This window comes from Stegodyphus dumicola, chromosome 11 (assembly GCF_044657685.1).
Source record: "Stegodyphus dumicola isolate Sdum_Otavi_A_Nest chromosome 11, ASM4465768v1".
NCBI lineage: Eukaryota > Metazoa > Arthropoda > Arachnida > Araneae > Eresidae > Stegodyphus > Stegodyphus dumicola.
In genome coordinates, this window is record NC_140778.1 from 53,929,192 (window position 1) to 53,953,720 (window position 24,529).

The 24,529-nt window shown below is 35.4% G+C and overlaps 1 protein-coding gene across 5 annotated transcripts in view; it reads right to left on the minus strand.

Moving 5' to 3' along the window:
- Positions 1–24,529, minus strand: part of LOC118183565 (neprilysin-2-like) — a 181,608-nt gene that overhangs the window by 140,246 nt on the left and 16,833 nt on the right. For 4 of the 5 annotated variants that reach the window (XM_085826442.1, XM_085826444.1, XM_085826443.1 and 1 more), the window contains 3 exons: positions 16,924–17,004; positions 8,124–8,335; positions 5,747–5,953 (listed from right to left, as the gene is read on the minus strand). In XM_085826442.1, the coding sequence (XP_085682568.1) occupies positions 5,747–5,953; positions 8,124–8,335; positions 16,924–17,004 (500 nt within the window). The remainder of the gene's footprint in view (positions 1–5,746; positions 5,954–8,123; positions 8,336–16,923; positions 17,005–24,529) is intronic. The other variant, XM_085826441.1, reaches the window with a different exon arrangement.

Here is a 24,529-nt window from a genome sequence, read left to right on the forward strand (position 1 = left end):
GATGCAGTACAGATGAAAAATTGGGTGTCCATGGAGCTGCTATTGTAAAAACAAATTTTTTTTTAAATTTCTAGTTTCTAGTGAGAAATGTTTGTAAAAGTTTGGCCTCGCGTTAGATTCTAGAGCTAAAAGTTTTCAACAAGTTCGTTTTAGACCTCAGTTTCAAACTAATTAACTCTGGCGGGAAGTATGTAAGGATCTTAAGTTTTACTAACGTTTATTTTATTTTAAATCTTTACTATCACTTCTTATTTTCTACTTCCGGCCAGAATTAAAAGCGTTAACTTATTTATGCAAATTTGTCTTGCTAACGCCAAGTACTTAAGTTGTGGCTTTTTGCCAAGCAAGAGAGAGGAAGGAGTTATTAGAAGCAGGTCGCTTGCCTTAGAAGTTTTACTCAGTTGCTGGTTGCCTTCCAGGCCAGAGATTTAATCCTCGTGATAATTTTAAACGTATTGTAGTGTTAACAGTTCTCTGTACTACATACGGCTTCCTGTTAATATCCGGCCAATCTTACACGTAGGCCCTTGTTGATTATTCCAAATTTAAGTTAGAGTTTAGTTATATTTTTATATTCTTACGTTCAGACCACAAGTAGTTTGTCTCTGTATTCCGAAGTACGGAAATTATTGTAAAGAGTGAAAAATAAAGGGTTTTGTATACCCTTCCTGTGTATCTTGTCTACTTCCCACAGTTATTGAACATAGCTTTAGTAAGCTCCCTGTTCCGAGTCAGGTCTGTGCATGTTCCCAAAGAAAGTAAGACGGAACATTGAACCTGATAAGCTTCCGGTAAAATTCTGGGCAGAAGCAATTAATTTTAGTGCTCAATTAATTGCTTGGTTAAGATGTAAAATATAAAAAATACGATGGCTTTGCTATTTGTGAACCAGCAACCTTTAATTAATTTTCTGCAATTCAGCATCTCCCCATAGACCATTACCTTCTAGAACATTCGCGCCTATTACATAACTCCTCATATAAATGCTGCGTCATAAGTTTTTCTACATTTTTTAGAAGCTACTCTGTTACATAACCTTCCATATAAATGCTGCGTCATAAGATCTCCTAAACAGATGCCTTCTCGCCTTCGTCCTGCTAACGCTTCCTCTATGCTCCTCTTTCTTTGTTAGAACGTTATGACGTATTAAAGTTTTAAGTCAGTCGTATCTAATAGTTCAATTACTGAATAAGTTATTTAATTAACTCGATCTGGAAAAAGTCATCTGCTATAAATTAAAATAAAGATATGCTTGCTGTTAAAAGTGAAAAGTCCTGAGTCGTCATTTCTCTCCGTGCTTCAATCATCTGCCAGAACGTGTAATGGAACAGCCTCGCCATTCGCCCACGATGTGTTGGAATAACTGAAACATTACATATATATTTCTTCGAATATATATCTTCGAATATATATATTTTGCCCTATTATTGATCCACGGAACATGCTTGCCTTTGGAAAATACCATTGTGTGCGATACTGTAATAGACGCTTATGATTAACAATAAAATATATATTAAAACCGAAACTAATACATTCTGAGCCGAGATTTCATCTTGAAGTTATGTTGTTTACTCACTAACTACTGTGCTTGCTCTGTCTATCTTCGAATATATATATATTTCTTCGAATATATATATTTCGAATATATATATTTCGAATATATATTTCTTCGAATATATATATTTCAAAAAAATATATTCGAATACATATCTTCGAATATATTTCTTTAAATATATGTCTTCGAATATATATATATATATATATATATATATATATTCCCCTATAACTGATCGATAATATATATATTCGAAGACAGACAGAGCAAGCACAGTAGTTAGTGAGTAAACAACATAATATCAAGATTTCATCCTGAAGTTATGTTGTTTACTCACTAACTACTGTGCTTGCTCCGTCTATCTTCGAATATATTTCAAATATATATTTCGAACATATATTACTGTGCTTGCTCTGTCTATCTTCAAATATATTTCAAATATATATTTCTTCGAATATATATATTTCAAAGAAATATATTCGAAGATATATCTTCGAATATATTTCTTTGAATATATGTCTTCGAATATATATATATATTCCCCTATAACTGATCGATAATGTATATATTCGAAGATAGACAGAGCAAGCACAGTAGTTAGTGAGTAAACAACATAATATCAAGATTTCATCTTGAAGTTATGTTGTTTACTCACTAACTACTGTGCTTGCTCTGTCTATCTTCGAATATATATATTTCTTCGAATATATATATTTCGAAGAAATATATTCGAATATATATCTTCGAATATATTTCTTTGAATATATGTCTTCGAATATATATATATATTCCCCTATAACTGATCCACGGAACATCCTTGCTTTTGGCCAATACCATTGTGTGGGATACCGTAATAGACGCTTATGATTAACAGTAAAATATATATTAAAACCGAAACTAATACATTCTGAGTGGAGATTTCATCTTGAAGTTATGTTCTTCTCTCACTAACTACTGTGCTTGTTTTGTCTATGATCGAATATATATATTTATTCGAATATATATATTTTCTCCTATAATTGATCCACGGGACATCCTTGCCTTTGGTGAATACCTTTGTGGTGAATGGTATTTGGTGAATACCAGTTGCTTATGATTAACAGTAAAATATATATTAAAACCGAAACTAATATATTCTGAGCAGAGATTTGTAGTGTGTGGTGGTGTATTTAATTATGGCAAAGCACACTAGGGCTATCTGCCTAAGGGGAGGGATGCCTTCGTGGAGGACTTTCTATGGGAAACTGGCTCGTATACACGTTACACATGGGGGAAAACCACGAAAACACCCATGCAGCCAGCCCGTTCGCGGGATTCGAACCTCGGACCGCACTACCAGTGTTCAGCGACTTTACCGCTCGGCCGCTAGTGGGCCGAGCAGAGATCTGATCTTGAAGTTATGTTCTCTCACTAACTACTGTGCTTGGTCTGTCTATCTTCGAATATATATCGTATTTCGAAACTGTAATGGTTGTGATGCAGGTTTTAAGAACAAGTGAGATTAATGGAATAATTTAAGTGTTGTGTTAAGAGATTAAAGGGAAATATTGTATTAGTCACTACGTCTGCAACTACTTTTTTATGTCATCAGTATTCCAAATTATTTCATATATATTTGTAAGATGAAAAATGTGTAAATAAAAATTATAATTTAAATTAGCAATAGCTCTTAATTCTTTCTATTTTGGGTAGTTTCGCTCTCTAGTCTAAAGATAGTAATAACAATTTCTGAACTGCGTCATTTCTAGATCAAACCATACATATGACTTAATATTGGTAAGGACGTATCTAATTCGGAGTTTAAATTGAAACTTTCTTTTAATAAGCTGCCATATTGGATAACTGCGGGCTTTGCTTCTACCTTTATCATCATCAAGACGCTGCTTGATGCTTTTCTTTCTATCGCAACAATATCTAAAAGGTGACTGCTCTGAAACAGGCATGATTAGTACGTGTAGTGAACTGTGGCCGCAAAATATTTACAATAAAAGAAGTATGATTTTTGAATCTGCATGACTTCATAGTTTCTTCTTCATTCCGGATTTACTATGTGTGCTTCATCTATATGTGTCATTTCCAAATCATTACATATCAAAATTGCATTTCATATCATTCTAGGTTTTGCTAATACTGTCGTGTAAAGTTTATCCTAAGTTTTTAATAGTTCATTTTTAATTAAGACCATTAATTGACAGGGGCTTTTCACCCAACATTATTAATCAAGCAGTTAAAAATTTCTCATCTCAACGCACTAAAAGGCACACTCTTGTATTAGGAGATTATAAAAATTCTGTTGTCGTTCCTTTCTTTCCATCAATTAGCTATATAGTTGCATATATTTTTCAGAAATTTAACTTTCGGGTCTTTTATTCTCCCATCAATAAAATTCCGAGTTGCATACTCAAGGACTCCATTCCGGATATGGATATGAAGTGTTTTTTAAACCAAAGTGAACCAAAGTGGTGTTTTTTTTAATGGTCTGGAGCTTTATTTAATAGCCATTAGCTTTGCTCCACTACAAGGGCCTGAAGAGGTGGCCATTTCATGATGGAAATACGTGAGTGTCCGCCGAAAACATGGCGGCAAAAACAACGCGGAAGAAAACGTCGAGGAGAAAACAACGCAAGGCGAAAACGTGGTAGAAAACATCGTGGGAGAAAACAAAGCAAAGAGAAAACATCGCAGTTCTAAAAACATATTGGTACAATGTATCGTCGTCGAAAATAAAGCGGGTCAAAAACTTCGCAGTTTAAAAACATCGTCGTGGAAAATATCGAGGTAAAAAGTAAAGTACCTTCAAGTCATCGCATGATGATAACATCGCAGACGTACGTTTTTCAAGCTTTAATAACTGTAAATGGATATATTCGCATAATGATTTTTGTGAGCTCAAGATGGAAAGAAGGACAAATCTTACTTTCATATTTTTTATTAACGAATAAATATTTGTTAAAAATGTAAAATGGAAACACAAGCATAGAAAATTAATGCAATTTCTAGCACTTAATAGAATTATAAACTGGCATAGTTAACTAACAAACGTCATTATTTTTTTATAAAATTTTACTGGTAGTTTTTCATGAAAAGTATAATGTGTAAAAGAATAGAAAAATATAGATAAGTAACTGCATGACCGCATCTATAAAAAAGTTAATTATGAGATTATTTTCTTCACTTTAATTATTCTGATATTCTTAGAGTGAAAATTATTTATTGTTTTGTTTAAATTTCTTTCTCTGTTTCTAAAAAATTAGTTAAAAAATTGTGAAAGTAAAAATTATCATTCTTTCCATCTTGCGCTCACAAATCATTATGAGAATATCCAATTACAATTATTAAAGCCTGAAAAACGCACGTTTGCTATGTTATCGTCATGAGATGATTTGTAGGAACTTTATTTTTTACCACAATATTTTCCACGATGATGTTTTTAAACTGCGAAGTTTTTGAACCCCTTCATTTTCAACGATGATATTTTGTATCACGATGTTTTAGAACTGCTATGTTTTTCTTTTTGCTTTATTTTCTCTCACGATGTTTTGTACCATCACGTTTTCGCCTTGCGTTGTTTCCTCCACGACGTTTTCGTCCGCGATGTTTTTGCCACGATGTTTTCGGCTGTAACCAAGTACGTGATAGGTGGCTACCGTTGCCTTCTGTAACGGGATAGACAGTTACAACCATGCCTTCTCTTGGATTCGAGCCCGGGCCCATTGCTACGGCAGCCAGGGTCGCTCACCATTATACCGACTGGGCGGTTAAATTGATGTTTTGTTGGGACAGTTGGGGCACTGTTTCCTATAAGGAACAGTGCTGAGGGTTGCCAAAACTGCAATAATACAGCAAGGGCTTGTTGTCAAACGTGGCTTCGTTACTTTTGGGTAAATTTAAATAAAATTTATATTCTTCGTTCAAAAACATTTTGGAAAATATTTAGACTTTTAAATCTACTTTACATAAAAGGAGATGACTCTCTCTATATATAATTTTAGTTAAATCTTAAATTTACGCAAAAATGCCTTTATTAAATTTAATAAAAATTATGTATCTTTCATTGAAATGTATTCAGATTTAATAAACTGAATTTTGATAAAATATCGTGATGAAATATCATAAATGCATAAATCTAAAAATCAAGTATAACCATAAATAAATAGATTAAGAGTAAACGGAAGAGTCTTCTGCACTTACGATTTTGAGACTGTTTTCGAAAGCCTCTACTTTAAGAGCGATGTCCAAATAAGCAGGGTTAAATATGGAACTGGGCTCCAATGAGGAATCATCATTTGCACTTAATAGGCGAGCTACTTTCAGCATCAAATCAAAGTAACCGAATTTTCCCTCTGTATTTGAAGGGAACAGGCGTTCACGACCTAATTCTAAGGACGGCTGATCCAGCTTGAAGAAAAGAGTGATATTTTTTATGAGTTAGGTAAAGGAAAGAAATTTCATTTAGAAATATTTTTTCTGGAAATATGAAATTAACTTAAAGTTAATAAAACCAGAAATTAGAAAAGGAAGTAGGAAAAGATATGGAACAGTTCTATATCTATTGTTCTAATGGGCCGATTGACGAAATTCAACTTCCATGCTTTGTTGTCTTGAAAGCTCGATTTAAGATTTATATTTGATTCATATATAGCACTACTCTAATACAAGTATTTGACAAACAATCGAATATTTTCTGAAATGACATTTCTTTTTCCAATTCCATTCTACGTCTCAAATTCTGCCAAACTACCAACTTTTGTGAAAATCGCTTGAGTCGTTTTTAAAAAATTAGCTCTCAAAATTTTAGCTCCTCCATGATAATTGAATTTGGTATGTATTTGTTAATATCTCTTATTTTATTAAACTTGTTTGATTCTTCCGAAATTTAAGTTAATTCCAAATAAAATTCGACACTTTTTATTATTTATGTTTAAAATTTGTATTTTTAAATAATTTTTATAAATTTTTCAAAAAACATTTTGAATTATAAAGTTTAAAATTTTTTAAATCATCTTAAAGTAGCTGTTTTTCTAGGCTCATATGCAAAAGATTAGAGTTCGTTGTTCAAAATTTTCTAGGATACACGTGAATTTACATACTGGTGCGTTTTAAAATTTGGCATTGTAAGAATTATATTAATTTTATTAGCAGTTAAATTTTGAGTTAAACTTCCTTTCCTATCGCTTCTTAATTTCAACTTTCCAATTCCAGCCAGAAAGTAGTTTTATAATCACTTTTGAATGCAAAGGTATTTAACCGCGGACTTCTGCTGTCTTAGTCGGAGAGAATAAGAGATTCTGGCCTACACGCGTCCATCTTTTTAGGCTTTTCTCTTAAGCTATTATTACTCTCGGCCGTACTTTAGGCCCTTATTAGCTTCGCAATCAATTAGCGTTAAGGGACCAACTCCGCTAGAATCCTGATAGCTTCGGCTATATCATTTTAGTTTAACGTTAGAAAATTTTTAGACTTTAAAGTCTTAAACAAGGTCGTTTAGGGACCTTTAATTTTCCACTATTTAAAGTCTAGTCGGGAGTTGTGTTAGGATTGTGTTAATTTTATTAACAGTTAATTTTGAGTTGAAATTCCTTTCCTATTGGTTCTTAATTTCATCTTACCACTTCCGGCCAGAACGGGGTTTTAGAATCCCGTTTCAATGCAAATTGAGGAAGAGCGCTATTTAACCGCGAAGTCCTACTGTCTTAATCAGAGTGAATCAGGGATTCTGGCTAGCACGCTTCCGCCTTTTTAGGCTGCTCTCTCTAAGCTATTATTACGCTCGGCCGCACTTTAGGCCCTTATTAGCTTCGAAATCAATTAGCGTTAAGGGGCCAACTCTGTTAGAACCTTGATAGCTTCGGCTATATCTTTTTAGTTAAAATTAGTTAAGTTCGAAATCATTTAGCGTTAAGGGGCCAACTCTGTTAGAATCTTGCTAGCTTCGGCTATATCTTTTTAGTTAAAATTAGTTAAGTTCGAAATCATTTAGCGTTAAGGGGCCAACTCTGTTAGAATCTTGCTAGCTTCGGCTATATCTTTTTAGTTAAAATTAGTTAAGTTTTAATTCTTAGTTTCCTAAGTTCAAGCCCGAGTGTCGGCTGTATTGTAAAACTCCAAGACGGAGTTCTGTTAAATCTTATTTGAATAATAAAGGGTCTTTTAACCCTTTCCAAGTTTAATTACTGTCTCACGAACTCAAGCGATTATTCGTTTACTAGTTCTTAACATTCTTCACATTCAAGTGTAACTTAAAGCACACAGTAGAGAATCTTACAGGATATTTGTTGAAAGCCATACTACCGGTTGGGCGGCCATATGATTTGAAAGTAATATTATTACCTTCCTCAATCTGATTTGCAGTTTATGTTCAACTTTTTTTTTAATATCGCCAATTTAAACGTACTCAAAATTATCTAACTTGGCCGCACATTTATGGCACAAATACACTGCTTTAGAATTATAATTAGAGACTTATATAGGCTAAAGTAAATACACTGACTTACGATAAAGTAAATACATCCACGCTAAAGTAAATACACTCACGCTAAAGTAAATACGCTAAAATAAATACACTCACTTTTATCAGATAGCCCGTGACACTTTGAAGATCCTCCACTACAGACAGACCTATAAGGATGTTATGATTTAAGCCCTTCTCGCGCAGTTTAATGAGATGATCAATCCAGTCATAGGACTCAGGATCCCAGCTGTCTCCTTCAGTGACTGGCCAGCCACCGAGATCTTTCAGAATCTTCTTCAAAGGTTCACTTCCTGCTTTCTTGAGGCTTTCTGTCCATAAAAATAATTACGTAAGTGCAGGATTTATCAAGAACTTTTTTATCAGCATTAAAAAATTTTTTAATTAAAAGATAATTTTAAAACGTAAAAAGTATATAAAAAAAATTAAAATTTGTTTCGCTTTATTTAAAAATCTGATGTGTACACCACATGACTTCCGTATGGATAATTAAATTATACGCGTTTTTTCTTGGGTTTCATTTAAACGTATTTCCTCGAATTTCATTACAGATGTACTTCTCATTCAATTAATTCAGTTCTTACCTCGCGGCAATGCAAAAATACATAAAAACTCAAAATATCTCCATTAAAAATTGAAAGAACATAAAACATCAGAAATACAGTTAAAACATTTAAAATTACAGTTTCTACGCAGACACAAGCAATTCGGCGAAAAGGCAAGAAAGCAGATTTCTTGGACCACAAACCTGAAAGTTTCCACTCGGCAAAAACACAGTACAGGTGCAAAAAAGACTTAACATTTTTTGCTAAGTTTCAAGTGCAAACAAATGGCTGCTCCGTTAGGCTTACTCAAACTTAAACAACTTTTAAATTGTTGATAATTCTATAACTATTGCATGCAGATTAACTAAAGGTATAAAAACCTTAACCGGAAGCTAAGAAAAACATAATCCAATCAGTTTTAAAGCAAACATTGCACAATTTACCAACATATAAGAATAAAAAAATCTGCGCTGACTGAGCCGAGTAACAGAGCGGGCATATATATATATAGATATTTATATAATTTTAGTCCTGCTGATTGCAACCAAAAAAGGAGACGCACAGCTACATGTTATAGCCAGTCCTATATGCAAAATTTCACCGTTCTGAGGCTACTCGTTTTTGAGCTGTGCGAGACACATACATACATACGTACGTACAGACGTCACGAAAAAAATCTCTTCTGAATACATTTTAAATCAGTTTTATAATTCGTTTATAACTCTATAAAAACACTCCTTTATTCTGTCCTTAAGTACAGATGCCACGCGAAAACATCGTTAAATTGCATTCGATTGCGGTCAAAATGGATATTTTCTTTGAAATATGATACTCGGAATTTTTTGTGATTACAGTACTGCCTTTTCTTCGTACAAGGAAGTTAAAAAGAAAAATATTATTCTATATGGATTGCGTAGTACATGGCATTAGGAACATATTTATTAATTAAAGCAAAGCTGCAAATATTCACTGAAATTCTCATTTGGTAATAACCTAAATTACATAACTATATGCATTACAGAAAAAAATTAAGAATTTAATTGCAGGTTGTATAAAAAGAAAGAACTCAGCAAGGCAACTGATGCTTAGATTTTTAAGCAATAACAGTCGGATAAAGTTTGGGAGATAAATAAAAGATCTTAGAGCAACAACTGAGAATCCATTACAAATGAGAGCGCATAGAAGATAAATTAAAGACAATCTGTTTTGAGCAACTAAAAATTTTGTGAGTGGTGACATAAAGTGTGCGCCAAAAGACTACTGGAAAAAAACCTAGCAAAGGAAGCTATGTGAGGGACAATTGTTCCACAAATTGAGAGAAAAAACGCAAAGAGGAAATATAGTGGTCAAAGCAACGACAAAACCTGCCAGTTTTAAAATTTCGTTGTACAAAACATTATGGTACATTATGGTTACATATAAAGCACCTCAAAAACTTGGAAAAACTCAGAAACGGAGCAGCACGCGTCAGCAAGTTGGCAGTAGCAAAAAAAGAAAAAGAATGCGATGTATTGGAGATTGGAGATGAAAACAAAGTTTAGAATTATTTAATTTCAATTTAGATTTATCCTTACTGGCTAATATTAAATTTACTGGCTAATATTATTATCCTTACTTGCTAATATTATTTTCCTTACTGGCTAATATTATTATCCTTTACTGGCTAATATTATTATCCTTACTGGCTAATATTATTATCCTTTACTGGCTAATATTATTATCCTTACTGGCTAATATTTTTATGCTTACTGGCTAACATTAAATTTCGGTTCCCAAACTTGAAAGGGTTATGGACTGGTCTTGCGTAAGTATTTGCGTCATTAGCTTTGTGTCAGAGTCTTAGTGTCACATTCATTAGTATCGAAATAACTCAGTTCAGAACGATTTATTGTAAGCAATTAATATTTTTTGAGAAGAAAAGGTAAATAACCGAATTAAGATAGAGAATCAAAGAACTAAGGACCCGAATTAGAATTTTGATTTACATATTTTCCTCTTATGCATAATTTTGAAATTGCTGGTACGTGGATGCATTAAAACATAGTTGCAGACATTAATCAATTCAGCTCGTTCTATTCCTAAGAAGCTCGTATTTAACATAAATTACCTTCTGCAATGGTCGCAATCTATGGGCCTGCTCTTGGTGACTTTGTACCTTGTCTACATATTTATGATAATTTATTTCGATGGAGGAAACAATAGCAAACAGCAAGCCAGTCGACAGGGAGAGGTCAGAGAGAGATAGCGATGTGTCTAAAATTAAATTCCTGTTCAAAACGATTTCGTTTCTGTTTAATTATTTTTTGATTCGGTTCCCTAATTTAAATTTATTATTGGATGAAGCTCTATGTAAGTAATCTTATGCAAGCAATCTTATGCAAGTATCACAGGACCATTAATCTTAAAATAAGCGGGGTTTATTATCACCATGCAAGATCCTAATGAGTTTTATTAAGAGTTAAATTAGTTCCTAAATTTTCTTATTTTCCCTGGCATTCCTTCGCCAGGATGCAAAAGAAGTAGATGAACCAGAGTATTTAATCTATTGGAGCGGAAAGGTTAGACAGAGAATGTGATTTCGCTAGTGAAAGAAGCACGTTTGCTATTTTGTCCTCCAGCTGTTAATCTTAGCAACGGCTATGCATTCTAAATGTCTAGTTAATAAATATATCGCCATTATACGTTTCTGATTCAGCTTGTTAAATTAAATTGAATTGTGTAGTCTTGCTCTACATCGTAACCTTTTAAATTTATTGTTACATCATATCATTTACGTTCTCGCCGCAAATGGACGGTGTTTTGGTTGTAAGCACGTAAATTCGTGGCACCTGTTAACTAGTTTGGGATAAAGAAGTAATATAAAAAAAATTAAGCCAATTCCTACTTATGAGAATTTTTGCCACATAATGGGACATTACATCCGCTTCATCCAACTCTATAAAACTACAATTCTTCAATTCCATTCATTTTAAAAATCTTACTGTTGCCACTTATTTTTGTTAAATATTACAATCCTATTTATCACAGTCATGTACTATTTATTATCCATAAGTTGTTATAAAATTGATTTTTACAGCACGTGAGAATTCCTGATAAACGGTCATTATTTGTAAGTCTTAATATGTGAAATATGTGGAATTTTAAATAAGTGAAATTTTAAATTTTAATTATCTTTAATACGTGAGAAAAACTGTATTGACATCAAGTGTCATCCACTACAAGTTAAAAAAATGTATTTGAACTTGAGTGGATGAATAAGAGCTCAACAGCGGCAGCCCGGAATAAGAGTATCAAAAAAAATTTTTATAAAGGCATATATACCTTTTTGTTATTCGGCCCATACTTACATATGCCTCACCAACATGGACAAATGTCAGCGAAAAGATATCCAGTCTCTTCAGATAATACAGAATAAGATTCTCAAAATTATCACCGGAGCCTCGTATTGTGTACGAAATAAAAATTTCCGCGATGACCTCAAAGTTGAGCTCATCTCCGAGTTTCCGCACAGACTAAACTCAAAATTTTATGACAAGGCCATCAGAAATACGTCAGACTGCCTTTCGGAAATTTTTGCCTATGAAAGACTCGACGAGGACAGAAATATCAGGCCCTACGCAGCATTCATTCACGCAAGTCAGAAAATGCATAGCCATGACAGCACCAGACAGCCTTCCGCCCAGCCCGCATACTAGGAGTATTTCACTCAAATTAACTGCATTGAAAAGCATACTCGGGACTTTACTACTTTTGACGTTTGCGTAGTAGGATTCAAATGACTATTTTCTCTCTCCTGTTTGGACTTCAGCTCATCACACTCACACCGAAAGTGAGTCTGCAGAGACACCGTGTCCCATTTTATTAATCTCAAGTGTTCACAGCTTTATGGTGAAACAATGATGAAGAGCCATTATGTGTGAGGCGCCTAGTGAGATTCCGTGATAAGCTCTGGTAAGAGCAGGATAAATTCCTGCTGAACACTAGAATATGCAACTAAGGCATCAAATATTTTATCAACGATTGAAAATTTGAACAAGATATAGGGACAGTGGGAACTAATAGTAGGAATTAAAAAAAAAGAGTCCTTCATACCCTTTTTCTTTTGTTTTCATCTTCACTCCCGTGCGAGAATTCACAATATTCAAATAAATCTAGTGACCATTTTATGATGGCAAAACATACTAGATAGCACAAGTACTTACTTTTTAAAACAAAAAGGAGGAAACAGATAATATAGACAGTGAAAGAACTACTGTAAATCGCATTATATATATTGCTACGAAATGTCCAGGCGCGGTAAGATAGTTTTCCCGCAAAGCAGGCTTAGGTTTGCCAGAAAATGTCAAGGGAAGGCAGGATTACCGCATTTGGAGAGAAATCACCAATTTGGCGACAAAAGTGGCGCATGCCATAGATGGATGGAGAACCTTCTGGCACGATTTCTTACTGGTTCAGCCCAGAATGTTCTTGAACGCAAGCCAAAAGCTATATAAACCCTACTGGTACGTGAAGAGTTTGCGTACAGTTGATGGAGTTGATAGTCGGTCAACGAGCCAGTGTCTCGTAGTCTAGTGCCGAGTTGGTCGTCGAGCGCACCGAAAGAGTCTTAGTGTATCGCGAGTTAGTGCATCGTCGAGTTTGATCTTAGAGTGAGTTGAGCTCCGGAAACGACTGAACCGAGGAGTCGGGAGCTGTGCTCTAGTGCATCGCGAATTGTAGCGTGGAGAGTCTCGAGAGTGCGTGGAGCTCCGAGAACGACGGAGCAGAGTCGGTAGCTATACTGTGGTACTTTGCCGTGAAGTGTCTCCACCGTTATAGCCCAATTGCCTGAAGGCTATGTCGCTGATTGTTACAGCGTGTCTATAGTAGTTCTTCGACGACTTTAAAACGTAATTTTTGAATGACTTGAATGATGCTGACTAATAAATTGTGTTTCCATTCTTTATCAAGTGCTGTTCTCGTTATTCACTGGAAATCCACGAACCCCCGTACGTAACGGAGGTGTGAAGAAAAAAACGTAACAATATTTTTTATCTTACACACACGCACATTTTAGAAAATTTTGGAAGCATTATTTTATCTACTTAAGCTACAAAATCCTAACTTTGAACCAATATCTTTGATATTTCTTTCACATCTGTCATGTATTTTTCGTTCAATTGTTTAAATTTCTCAATTACTCTCAGTTAGTGATCCATTGCACATTATAAAGCAGACAATTATAAATCAATAACATGGTTAGCTGCCAAAAATTTCGTCCCGGTTTCCCCCTCCTAGGAATGTGTATTTCATATTACACTGGTGTGCAAAAACTAAGGACGAAGTCGAAAAATTAGCATATCAGCTGAATGAAGAGGCAGAGCGGACAGAAAGACCAATCAGGAGATTAAGTAAGGTGATGTACGGTAGCACATGCGCAGATATGCAGGTAGACGTAATGGGGGAGTGTCTGAGTAGTATAAAGCATGTTGTCGGTGTAAGATCAGTATTTCTGGCAAAGAGATTGCACGCCGTATAGCAGTTAAAATCACACCGAGTTGCTGCCTCAGCGAGAAATGGCGAATAATCAATCTGTTAGACGACATCTGGATGCTTTTACCCGAGGTCGAATCATTGGGAAGTTGGAGGAAGGCCGCAGTGTGACAAGTGTGGCTGCAGAGTTCGGAATAGCTCACAGCATCGTTTCACGACTTTGGAGACAATTTCAAACTACAGGAACAGCTATCCGGGGGTTTAAAAGTGGTCGTCCACGAGGAACCACACCCGCAGATGACCGGTATATTGCCTTACAGGCCAGAAGAAACAGGCAGCAGACAGCGGGAGAAATCGCTAGACACACGACAGAGGCGACTGGACGACCGATATCGCGTTTTACCATGGCTAGAAGACTGCACGGTGGTGGTCTGTTTGCACAACGCCCTGTACGGTGTGTACCTCTAACGCCTGCCCATCGGAGAAGACGTTCTCTGTGGTGCCGGGAACACCGGAATTAGAGAGACAATGAATGGGGACGAGTACTCTTTACAGATGAGAGCAGATTCAGTCTGACTAGCGATTCTCATCGCATACTCATCTGGAGAGAGCGGGGAAGCCGCAATCATCTCTCGAACATCATTGAAAGGGACAGGTATAGAGGTGGCGGTGTTCTCGTTTGGGGAGGCATCATGCTTGGTAGTCGTACAGACCTTCACATCTTCGACGCAGGTTCAGTCAACGGGACCCGTTATTGTAACGAGATTCTTCTTCCATATGTGCGTCTTTTTAGAGGCGGTATGGGTCCGCAGTTCCTTTTCATGGACGACAATGCACCATGTCATCGCACAGTAGCTGCCGAACAGTTCTTAGAGAGGGAGGATATTGAACGTATGGATTGGCCGGCACGATCTCCGGATCTCAATCCCATCGAGCATGTATGGGATTTTCTAGGCAGACACTTGTCAGCTCGTACCTTACCACCAGTAACGATTCCGGAGCTTCGATTGGCGCTGCAAGACGAATGGGCAGCAATGCCGCAACAACTCATTGACACCCTCATTCTCAGCATGGGCAGACTCTGTGAAACCTGCCTAGCAGTCAGGGGAGATCATATCCCCTATTAAAGACCGGATGTTTCTTGCTGGACACCCATCACAGGGATGTTTCGGCCTTCAGTCTCATTGCACTCCATGCTACTTTTTCAATAAAGCTTCTTTTTATCCCTCTGATTTCTCTTTTAGTAAGTGTTGCTTACATTACTCATGTCCTTACGTATTGGGGATCTTACGGTATTAAATGTGTTGATTTGGAAAGCTTTTGTACAAAGTTATATTGAAAAAACCATCTCGTCCTTAATTTTTGCACACCAGTGTAAATTTAAGCTAATTAGCTGATTCACACATTTTCACATGGTGAAATAAATATTGGGTTGTAACGAAAGTTTCCTGCCAAAAAAAAAAAAAGGTTTTTAATAAAGTAGCAAGAAAAACATGAAAGCAGTACATTTGGTGCGGGTAGTAATTACCACTCAAATCTATGATTTTCTGCCAACGTGTTGGTAGCTTTTTAAAGCTTTCGGCCCAGAAACTTGGTGCCCGAAAGTCCAAAAACAGGTCAACTTCATTTCGAACGTCATGTGCACATTGGAAGATAGCACCGGCAAGACGTAGCTGCTGTGTAAAAAAAAGGTAGATGTCCGATTGAGCGATATCAGGGCTATATGGTGGAGGGGGCAAAAGATCGAATTCGTGTCCATACAGAGTCCAACCGCTGAATGTGGTCTTGAATTATCTTGATGGAACATTACCTTTTTGCTCTGGAACTCATTTAGAAAGTTTTTCCTTTATAGCAGCGTCAACACGCACTAGTATCTCGCTGTACACTTTACTGTCGAGGTGGTTTTACCTTTTTTCAGATACTCTTTGTGGGTAATAGCACGGAAATCGCACCAGATACAAAGCATGGTCTTTTTGTTAGTCAAATTGCGCTTTGTGACGCTGCCGACGGGCTCGCCAGGCGCAGACGAATCCCCTTTTGAGCCTGTGTTTCTGAAGTAAATCTACTTTTTATCACAAGTGACAATCCAGTCCAGAGTTTTCTCTTTGCGTTGATATTTGAGCAGATTAATGCAGGTCCGAACAATGTCTGTCCCTATCTGCTTGAGTCAGCTCATGCGGCATCTAAGCGATTGAACTTGTACGTCAAGGTTATGCGATACATAGCTCGACTAATGGGCATGCCACTAACTTTTAACTCCTTCGCAAGCTCCTGAGATATTGCATACTGATTTTATTCCACCAGTTGTCGCAGGAGGGGACTTCATCAACATCAGTAGGCCGGCCAGAGCGCACTGCTTCTTAAATGTCATCGTCCTTGTGTTTCAACATCTGGTACCAAACCTTCACAGTGTCACATGTAACAACATTAGTACCTAAAGCAGTACGCATGATTTGCTGACATTCTGTAGCTGATTTTTTTGCAACAGAACTGGAAGTTCCATTTCAGACAAGTTGAACTTAATAATAACAATATTTTTTTATAAATTTCACAATACTGTGTTCTAAAGCAAGTCTTTTTCTATTAAATGTCAAAAATTGTCTGACAAAATACGATTAAACACGCCAACGCTAACTGTTTGCGCAGACTATATTTGCGGTGGCGGGAAACTTTCGTTAAAACTCGAAGTTAGAAAAATGTTTAAAATTAAAACAAGATAGATATTATTGAAAGCAATTTCATTCCTAAAAATGTTTCATTTATAAATATGACGCATATTTAACTAGACATGAATGACTAGCTGCAAAATCATTGACACATTTATGTTTTCATAATTTACGTATAATTAAATGATAAAACTAGAAATTCAAAACGAGTATTACCCTCATCCATGCAGGACTTATACATTTCTTTTGCCATTCGAATGTAAGGAGGATCGATTCCTGTCGCCATTTCTAAGAGAGCTAGAAAAAAAAATAACGTTTATGTGACTGAAACAGCACGAGCATCTCCTTTTTTACAATCCTTTTCAATCTGCAAATCGTTATTGTGCCCTATAAAAAATTACCCGTTAATGTGCCCCTGCTAAAAGTGCCCTATAGAAACCAGTAAAACTTTTTATGCGTATCATATAATTCCATGGATTTCTCCTGACTTTTACTGGCTTCTATTGGTCTCTGCTCATTTTTCTTACTTATATCAAAATGCCGTACAGTGAACCAACGAGAAGAGGCACCCAGACCCAACTATATAAAAGCCATACGCAGTGTTAAACACCCTTAACCTTTGGAGGCGATCCGAAGAGGCCACCCCTGATCAAATCAGGGGGACAGAAAATAGCAAAGTCTGGTAAATACAAAGCTCAAAGCTAAGTCAGTGGCCAAATCGTCACCGAAAAGAGCAAGAGTCCAGGTGTCTCTCCTCCAGTATTGATCAGGGGAAGCCAATCCCTCCTGGAAAACCTTGTAAATTTAACCATGTAGCGTCCCCACAACCAAGGGTTACAACAAGATTTGGGCATTCTCTGCTCCGTCAACTCAACCATAGTACAGGTCCACTTCCCTTTTGAGGCACATCATAGAGGTTCAACCAAGGGGATTACCCTTCCAGAGGAGCGGCGCACCACCTGGAATTCACTAGGCAGCACTGGTCGTCAATTGGTACTTGCCAGTTGCATGGGCGAGCCCGTCGCAGTGGGTCGTTACCCAGCAAATCGGGGGATCACCCCCCGGCTACGGATTCACACCGCTCAGAACATGCCAGATCTCGAGGCCGGCCAATAAGTGACGTTTCCCATAGCCTTCAGAACCACCAAGTTCATAAATTTTATACCCCCGTGGCCGAGATTGCCTAGGTACAGATCCTAGCCATTAGCTTCGCAGAGTTCTCTACGTCGACTCCTGGGGGTTAGACAAGTGTGTACCATATGGCCCCTGCCGAGCCTGAACCTACCAACGTATAAATGATGCTTCTAATCACTGTGAAAGCTGTTAAATGTTTCTTCAAAACTCGAGTCTGTCTCGATATTGATCTAGCCAGACCGCCGGTATTGCTTCCAGTCGCCCCCCCGGGGAAGGAATGCCCTACAGAAACCAGTAAAACTCTCTACCGGTACCTTTCTGCTGGTAATGGGTTCTGCTAACTTTTACCGGTTTGTATTGATCTCTGTGGATCTTTCTTACTGGTTTCAACTGACAGCCATGCAACCATCATCAATGTTAGAACCCTCTACTAGTTGCTATTGGTTTATATTGACTTTTATTGGTTTTCTTACTTGTATCGAGAGAATTATATGGATACCAATACGATCGAAATGGATGTTAATATATCTTCTGTTTGTTTATATAGGTTTACATAGATTTTCCTGACGTCAATAGACCTCGTCAATGTTCCTGACGTCAATAGCTAAAATAATACTGGTATCTGTGGATCAAAATTTCTTCTGACGACTGATTATTTTAAATTATTTATTTAATAAATTTATTTATTTGCTTCTGTTGAGATAAAAGATTATTTCAGTTTTGTAACCAATTACGAACGTTTAAAATTAAAAAAAAAACCTTTTGTCTCCATCACTTTAAGACGAGCAATATTTCTATGACGTTAAAGTTTTACAAAATGCCGCCTAGACGGTATAGTGGTTAGGAGAGCCTGACTGAGATACTGAAGGGCTTAGATTCAAATGCCGGAGAAGGCATGGTTGTAACTGTACGTTCCTTCATAGGAGGCAATGGTGGACCAGCTCTTAGGTGCCTCCATAATAAAGAGACTAAATCTGGCCTTAGTTAACGGACTCTGTTACAAAACTGTAACTGTTCACAATCTGCCATTGAAAAAATATATATATTTAAGAATATAAATGAACATGGCCTCTTTAAGACCACCTCAAATGAGCTCATGAATAATTCTTCTGAAGTTGTAAATACTTTATCTTCTTTATTGTTTAAATCTCTATATTATATTAGTGCCGCATATTTAGTGCAAGATTTAAGTCAATATTTTCACAGATTTGAACACGTTGTTTGCTCTCATTGCGAACGCAAATTAGAAATGGGACTTGTATACATCGTTTATTATTTTCTTTACATTTCAGAAGAGTTCGATGTATTGATACTTTATTTGCGAAATGCAATTGCAAATTGCTGTTGCAAGATTTATGTGAATTACCGCCACTTACAGCAGCCACAATAAATACTTATTTTCCGTTTATCTACTCTTCGGAGTTTATTTATTTCTTAGTTCAGGCCCTTCCGTATCCCCTGGATTTTAAGTTTTTATACATGATACTCCTCGGGAACAAGTGATAGATGAAGTAAACACTACTCCAAGTTGAAACTTCTTTCCATATAAATTCTTTCCATGTAAAATGTCATGATCTCCGATTAAGGCCGTCAGAGTACCATGTTAACTTAGCTGGTCGTTTTATAGAGGGTTTCCTATATATCATCATTTATTTGTTTTGCAAAAGGTTTCAGATACGTCCAAACGGGTGGTGTTTTTTTTTTTTTTTTTTTTTTTTTTTTTTTTTTTTTTTTTTTTTTTCCGTTTGCAGACACATACACATTTTGAGAGCATTTGGGCTAACGGCACATTGGGCTAAAAATGTTTACAAACAGCATATCTTAAGAATTTCCGATCATTCGCTTATTAAGTCTCGCGCGGTAGAGCTAAAAATGCATAATTTTTCGCAATGTTGCCACTTCTTGCTTTAAAATGGTTGAATTTTTCTAATCAAAATTCTTTAAAGTTTTACAAAATATGAAACAAACCAATAAAACAAATTGTAAATTCCGGCTTGCAGGTGCCAATGTTCGAGTGGAGGACTATGTTATTCAAAATTTGATGACTCTAGGTACTGTTGTTTTTCCACAATGGGAGAAACATACGTATATGCATGTAGATTCTTCGTTATGTAGTTTCTTTAAATACTATGAGATAATATTTTGTGACAAAAATTTGAAAAGTGATTAGAACATTTAACGTGATTCCACGCAAAATGCCTTTCTAATAGCTCTTCTGATCTAACGTCATTAGATCTAATAATCGATACTTATTCTCAAATCCATGAAACTAAGCACATAGAGTATATCTGAAATGTGGTTAAATATTTAATCACATCGTGCGCCTTTGGAATGTTAAAATCTTCTTATAATTCTTAAATATGTTGTTGCAAATAATACCACTATAAACAGTCTTTTTCCATAAAATTGACAAGTAAACTGCTGCATTACAGCCAGATCTCTTCAGTTTCATGACGTCACTATAATTTTAGTATTAAATTGCCTACACGGCAATTATAATTTGTAGCTAGTTGCATATCAAATGTCATTGGACTTAGAGAGATATGTTCGTGCACGTGACTCTTTTTTATATGAAAAGCGTTCTGAATCTTTTTTTCCCAATGGCAACCCTTCAACCGACTACGGCTTAGCCACTACTAAGGCTATAATTTGTGGTCACTTTATTAAGGTGATACTTAATAGATAGGCCACCTTTGCTTGCTAAGAAGGGACGGAGAGCTACAACCATCCTTCTCCAGGATCCGAACTCGTGTCCCATGGTATAGCAATCGGCTCCACTAACCACTATACCATCTGGGTGGCTTCAATCTACTGCCCTGTTCATTTTCCTGCGCAATACGCTACTGATATTTCATTCAGATATATAGCCCTTTTGCTGACGCAGTCTCTTGAGACCAGTCGAGAAACAGAACAGATGCAAAACTAAGAGCTTGAATGAACTGATTCGAAATCATAAAGGTATTACTCATGCGTATCATGTTAGAACGTCATAGATGGTTCCAGAGGAGATGTGTTTAACATAGTGAATGCGTTTGGTTACAGAAAGATGTGCACCAAATAGATATTCAGGACTTTCACGGAAGATATAATGGCTCAATGGAAAGCATTCTTTTATGCAAGACATTATGGCCAGAAACTTCTGGAGGCATTTGTTGACAGTTCCTCCACAATACGATACAAACATTATATTTCATTCCGATATGTAGCCCTGTTTCTGACGCAGGCTTGAGACAAGAGGAGATGTGCTTAGCATTATGAATGCTTTTGGTGACAGAAAGATGTGCACTAAATGGATATCCAGAACTTTCACGAAAGAAATTATTGCTCAATGAAAAGAACTCTTTTATGCAAGACATTATGGCCAGAAACTTCCTGAGACATTTGTTAATATTGGAAAATTTTGTTCAGAACTATACTTAATTAATTTACAAACTTATTATTAAATAAATGGATTGTAAGGTTTATATTAATTTACCTAACAGTTAAATTTTGAGTTGAAGTTCGTTTCCTGTCATCCTGAATTTCAGATTACAACTTCTCGCCAGAACGTAGTTTTAAAATCGTGTTTGAATGCTAATTGACAAGAAGTATTTAGCAGTGAAGTTCTATTGACTTCGTTAGAGAGAACCAGTTATTCTGGCTAGCACGCGTCCGCCTTTTTAGACTACTCTCTCTTAAGCTATTATTACGTACTTAGGCCTTTGATAGCTTCGCTGTTATTTAGAGTTAAGATGCCAACTCTGTTAGAATTTTGATTGCTTCGGCTATATTTTTTAGTTAAGGTTAGTTAAGTTATTACTTTCCTGAGTTCAAGCCAGAGTAGAGGCTTTATTGTAAAACTCCAAGAAGGAGTTCTGGGAAATTAATTTGGAATAATAAAAAGTATTTAACCCTCCCACGTCTTATTCTCTGTCTCACGAACTCAAGCGATCATTCGCTTATTACACAGTACAGAATCTTACAAGGTATTATTAATTTTTTGCATGTGGAAAAATAGTTTTTTAAGTTGTACTTGAGAAATGTCAACGACATTTAAAATTTTTTCAAAAGATAATTTGCGTTAGTTTTAAACTTGTATTTTAGTGTATAATTTTACAAATAAAAATTATCGAATTGTTAAGCACGTCTTTTTTCGTGAACAGTGTATCCTTTTTGATGGTGATATTAATATTTTACGTTTGAATTACATATGATTCCGCATTTAGGGACTTGTTATGTTTGAGTAAATTTTGCATATATAGCATACAACATGTAAATTCTTTTCTTAAAGGATTAAGGTGTGGTAATGAGTTGGTTTGTTAGGAAAGTAAGATGGAATCACTTATACGTAATATATCTAAGAATATTTTAATTCTCTGTAGTATTTCGCTGCCAACATTAACAACATTAGCTTTTTCCGTTTCGTGTCTAAATTCTGTTGATGTTTCTGCGAGATAAACTCAGCTGCTCATTGTCTTCAAGTTATGAGATTTCCTATTTCTGTAAAGTAAGTTCAAGTAAATAATTTACTTTCTCGAAAGAGAAATGCACCTCGAACAAATAATCATCTACACTAGAAAGGAAATATATTCTTATAGACAAGCATGACCTATAAAGGACAAGCATGACCAAGCAATATATAGTTTCGTGCGTATGGTTTAGCAACATATTGTACGCACACAAGTCTGATGATAGGTTAATAAAATTTGTTTTATCAGATGAAACACTTCAAAGTTCTAACAGAATCGCAGAGTACAATCAGTAGTTAGACTTCAAACTGCTAACAAAAATGAACACAAGCAATATAAAGCTCATAAGGTTGCAGCTAATATAGTGATCAATTACTTTTACTTAATTACAATACCATTTACAGTAATACAGAGACCGGACTAATGGTCTCCAAGTCTGGCGACTTTTGGCGATTTATCGCCAAATTCGGAGTCAAATAAGTCACCAAAAACCGTTATCAGCTTGGCGATACCTCGCCAAATTACCGAGATACTCATTTACTCAATGTTAAATGGACTTGCCCCTGTATTGCTACTTTTCCGGCATAGCTTCTCGCTTTAGATTTTTTGCGTTACATTACACAAAAAAATACAACAATTTCACATATAATTCAGTAAAATCGTCAATTCATGTTCAAAATTCGTAGCAATATAATGCTGCACGTTCCTCTGATTCAACTAATGCGTGTAGCAGCTGGCGGTGTAGCAAATGGCGGTAGGACAATCTACTGACAGGGAAGGCACACTTTTATTCTCTAACGATCAAACCTGCGAACATATTAACAATGGGTTCCGTATGTTTACTCAATGTTCACTCTTTCCTCCTATTCAAAGCTACTACATCGAAATGATTTCTAGTCAACATCGCTTTTTGATATTCTCTCTTATATTAATCATGAATGAAAACTAAGTGGCAGGAGTAAGAGAGGCTCATTATTTACTTATGCCTTATTTTCCTGCTCCTCCAATTAATATGCAAATTTCATCTCAATAGGCTGCATCCATCATTATGTTGTAGGTTTAAATATCAAATTAAATTTAGCTATACTAAAGTAATTTTGCTGATTACGAAAGAAGGAGTATTAATTCCTTTATAATACAATTAAATTTACCTGTAAAGTAATTCTGCTGCTTACGAAATGGGGAGTATTAATTCCTTGGTACTACTTTGGTAGACGGTTGCACGGATTTTTGGCGACTTACGTTGGCGCAATTGTTGGCGCGGTTTTTACAATCGTCAGCCATCTTGAAAAACGCTGTTTTTACGTATTTTACGCATAGTGAAGTATTCGAAACTTAAAAAAAAAAAATAAATATCGTTAAAAATAATGCATTAATTTTTGTTGAAAACGTCGCTCTTTAATATGGCAGGCAAATGTAAATAAGTACATTTACTACGAGTATAATGTACTAAAGTAAGGTTAAATTATTACTTTCAGTTAGCAAAGAAATAGAATAAAAATCCCGCTATAAAAACATTGCGCCAAAGATTCATTAGATTAAAATATAACTTAAATTGAATATCGAATTAAAAACATCATACCAACTTTTAAAAGAAATATTAGTTAAACTCAAATACTTTAAAATAAGTTTTAAAATACTAATTTTAAAACTTAATATTACTTAAATTTATAATTTTAATAATATTTAATTAATAATTAATAATTTTATATTTTTAATAATATTACTTAAATTTATACATATTAAAACCAATTACTTTTAAAATAAGGTGACGTCATTGATTTCATCATCCACAACATAAAATTATATAAAATATGATAAATAATAAAATTTATATTTCAAATAAAAGTGCAAAATTAAATTGATTTTTAATATTTAGAAGCCATAAATAATATTTAAAACACGGAATTTATGCATAATAAAACTCATTATTTTTCAAATAAAAGGACAACAAAGTATCGGTTACCAAAAATAATTTCTCCAGAATAGGTGTACCATAAGTCGTATCTCTCGTCACAAAAAAAACGTCAAAATCCGTGCAACCGTCTACCAAAGTAGCACCAATTCTTTTATAATAAAATTAAATTTACCTATAAAGTAATTCTGCTGCTTACGAATGAACAGAACATGTTAAAGTAAAAAAAAAAAAAAAAAAGGGAAAAAAAAAAAAAAAAAACTGAGTCGAAAGTGAGTTTTCAAAAGTAAAATAGATCATGTATTCTCACTGGTCAAAATATTCG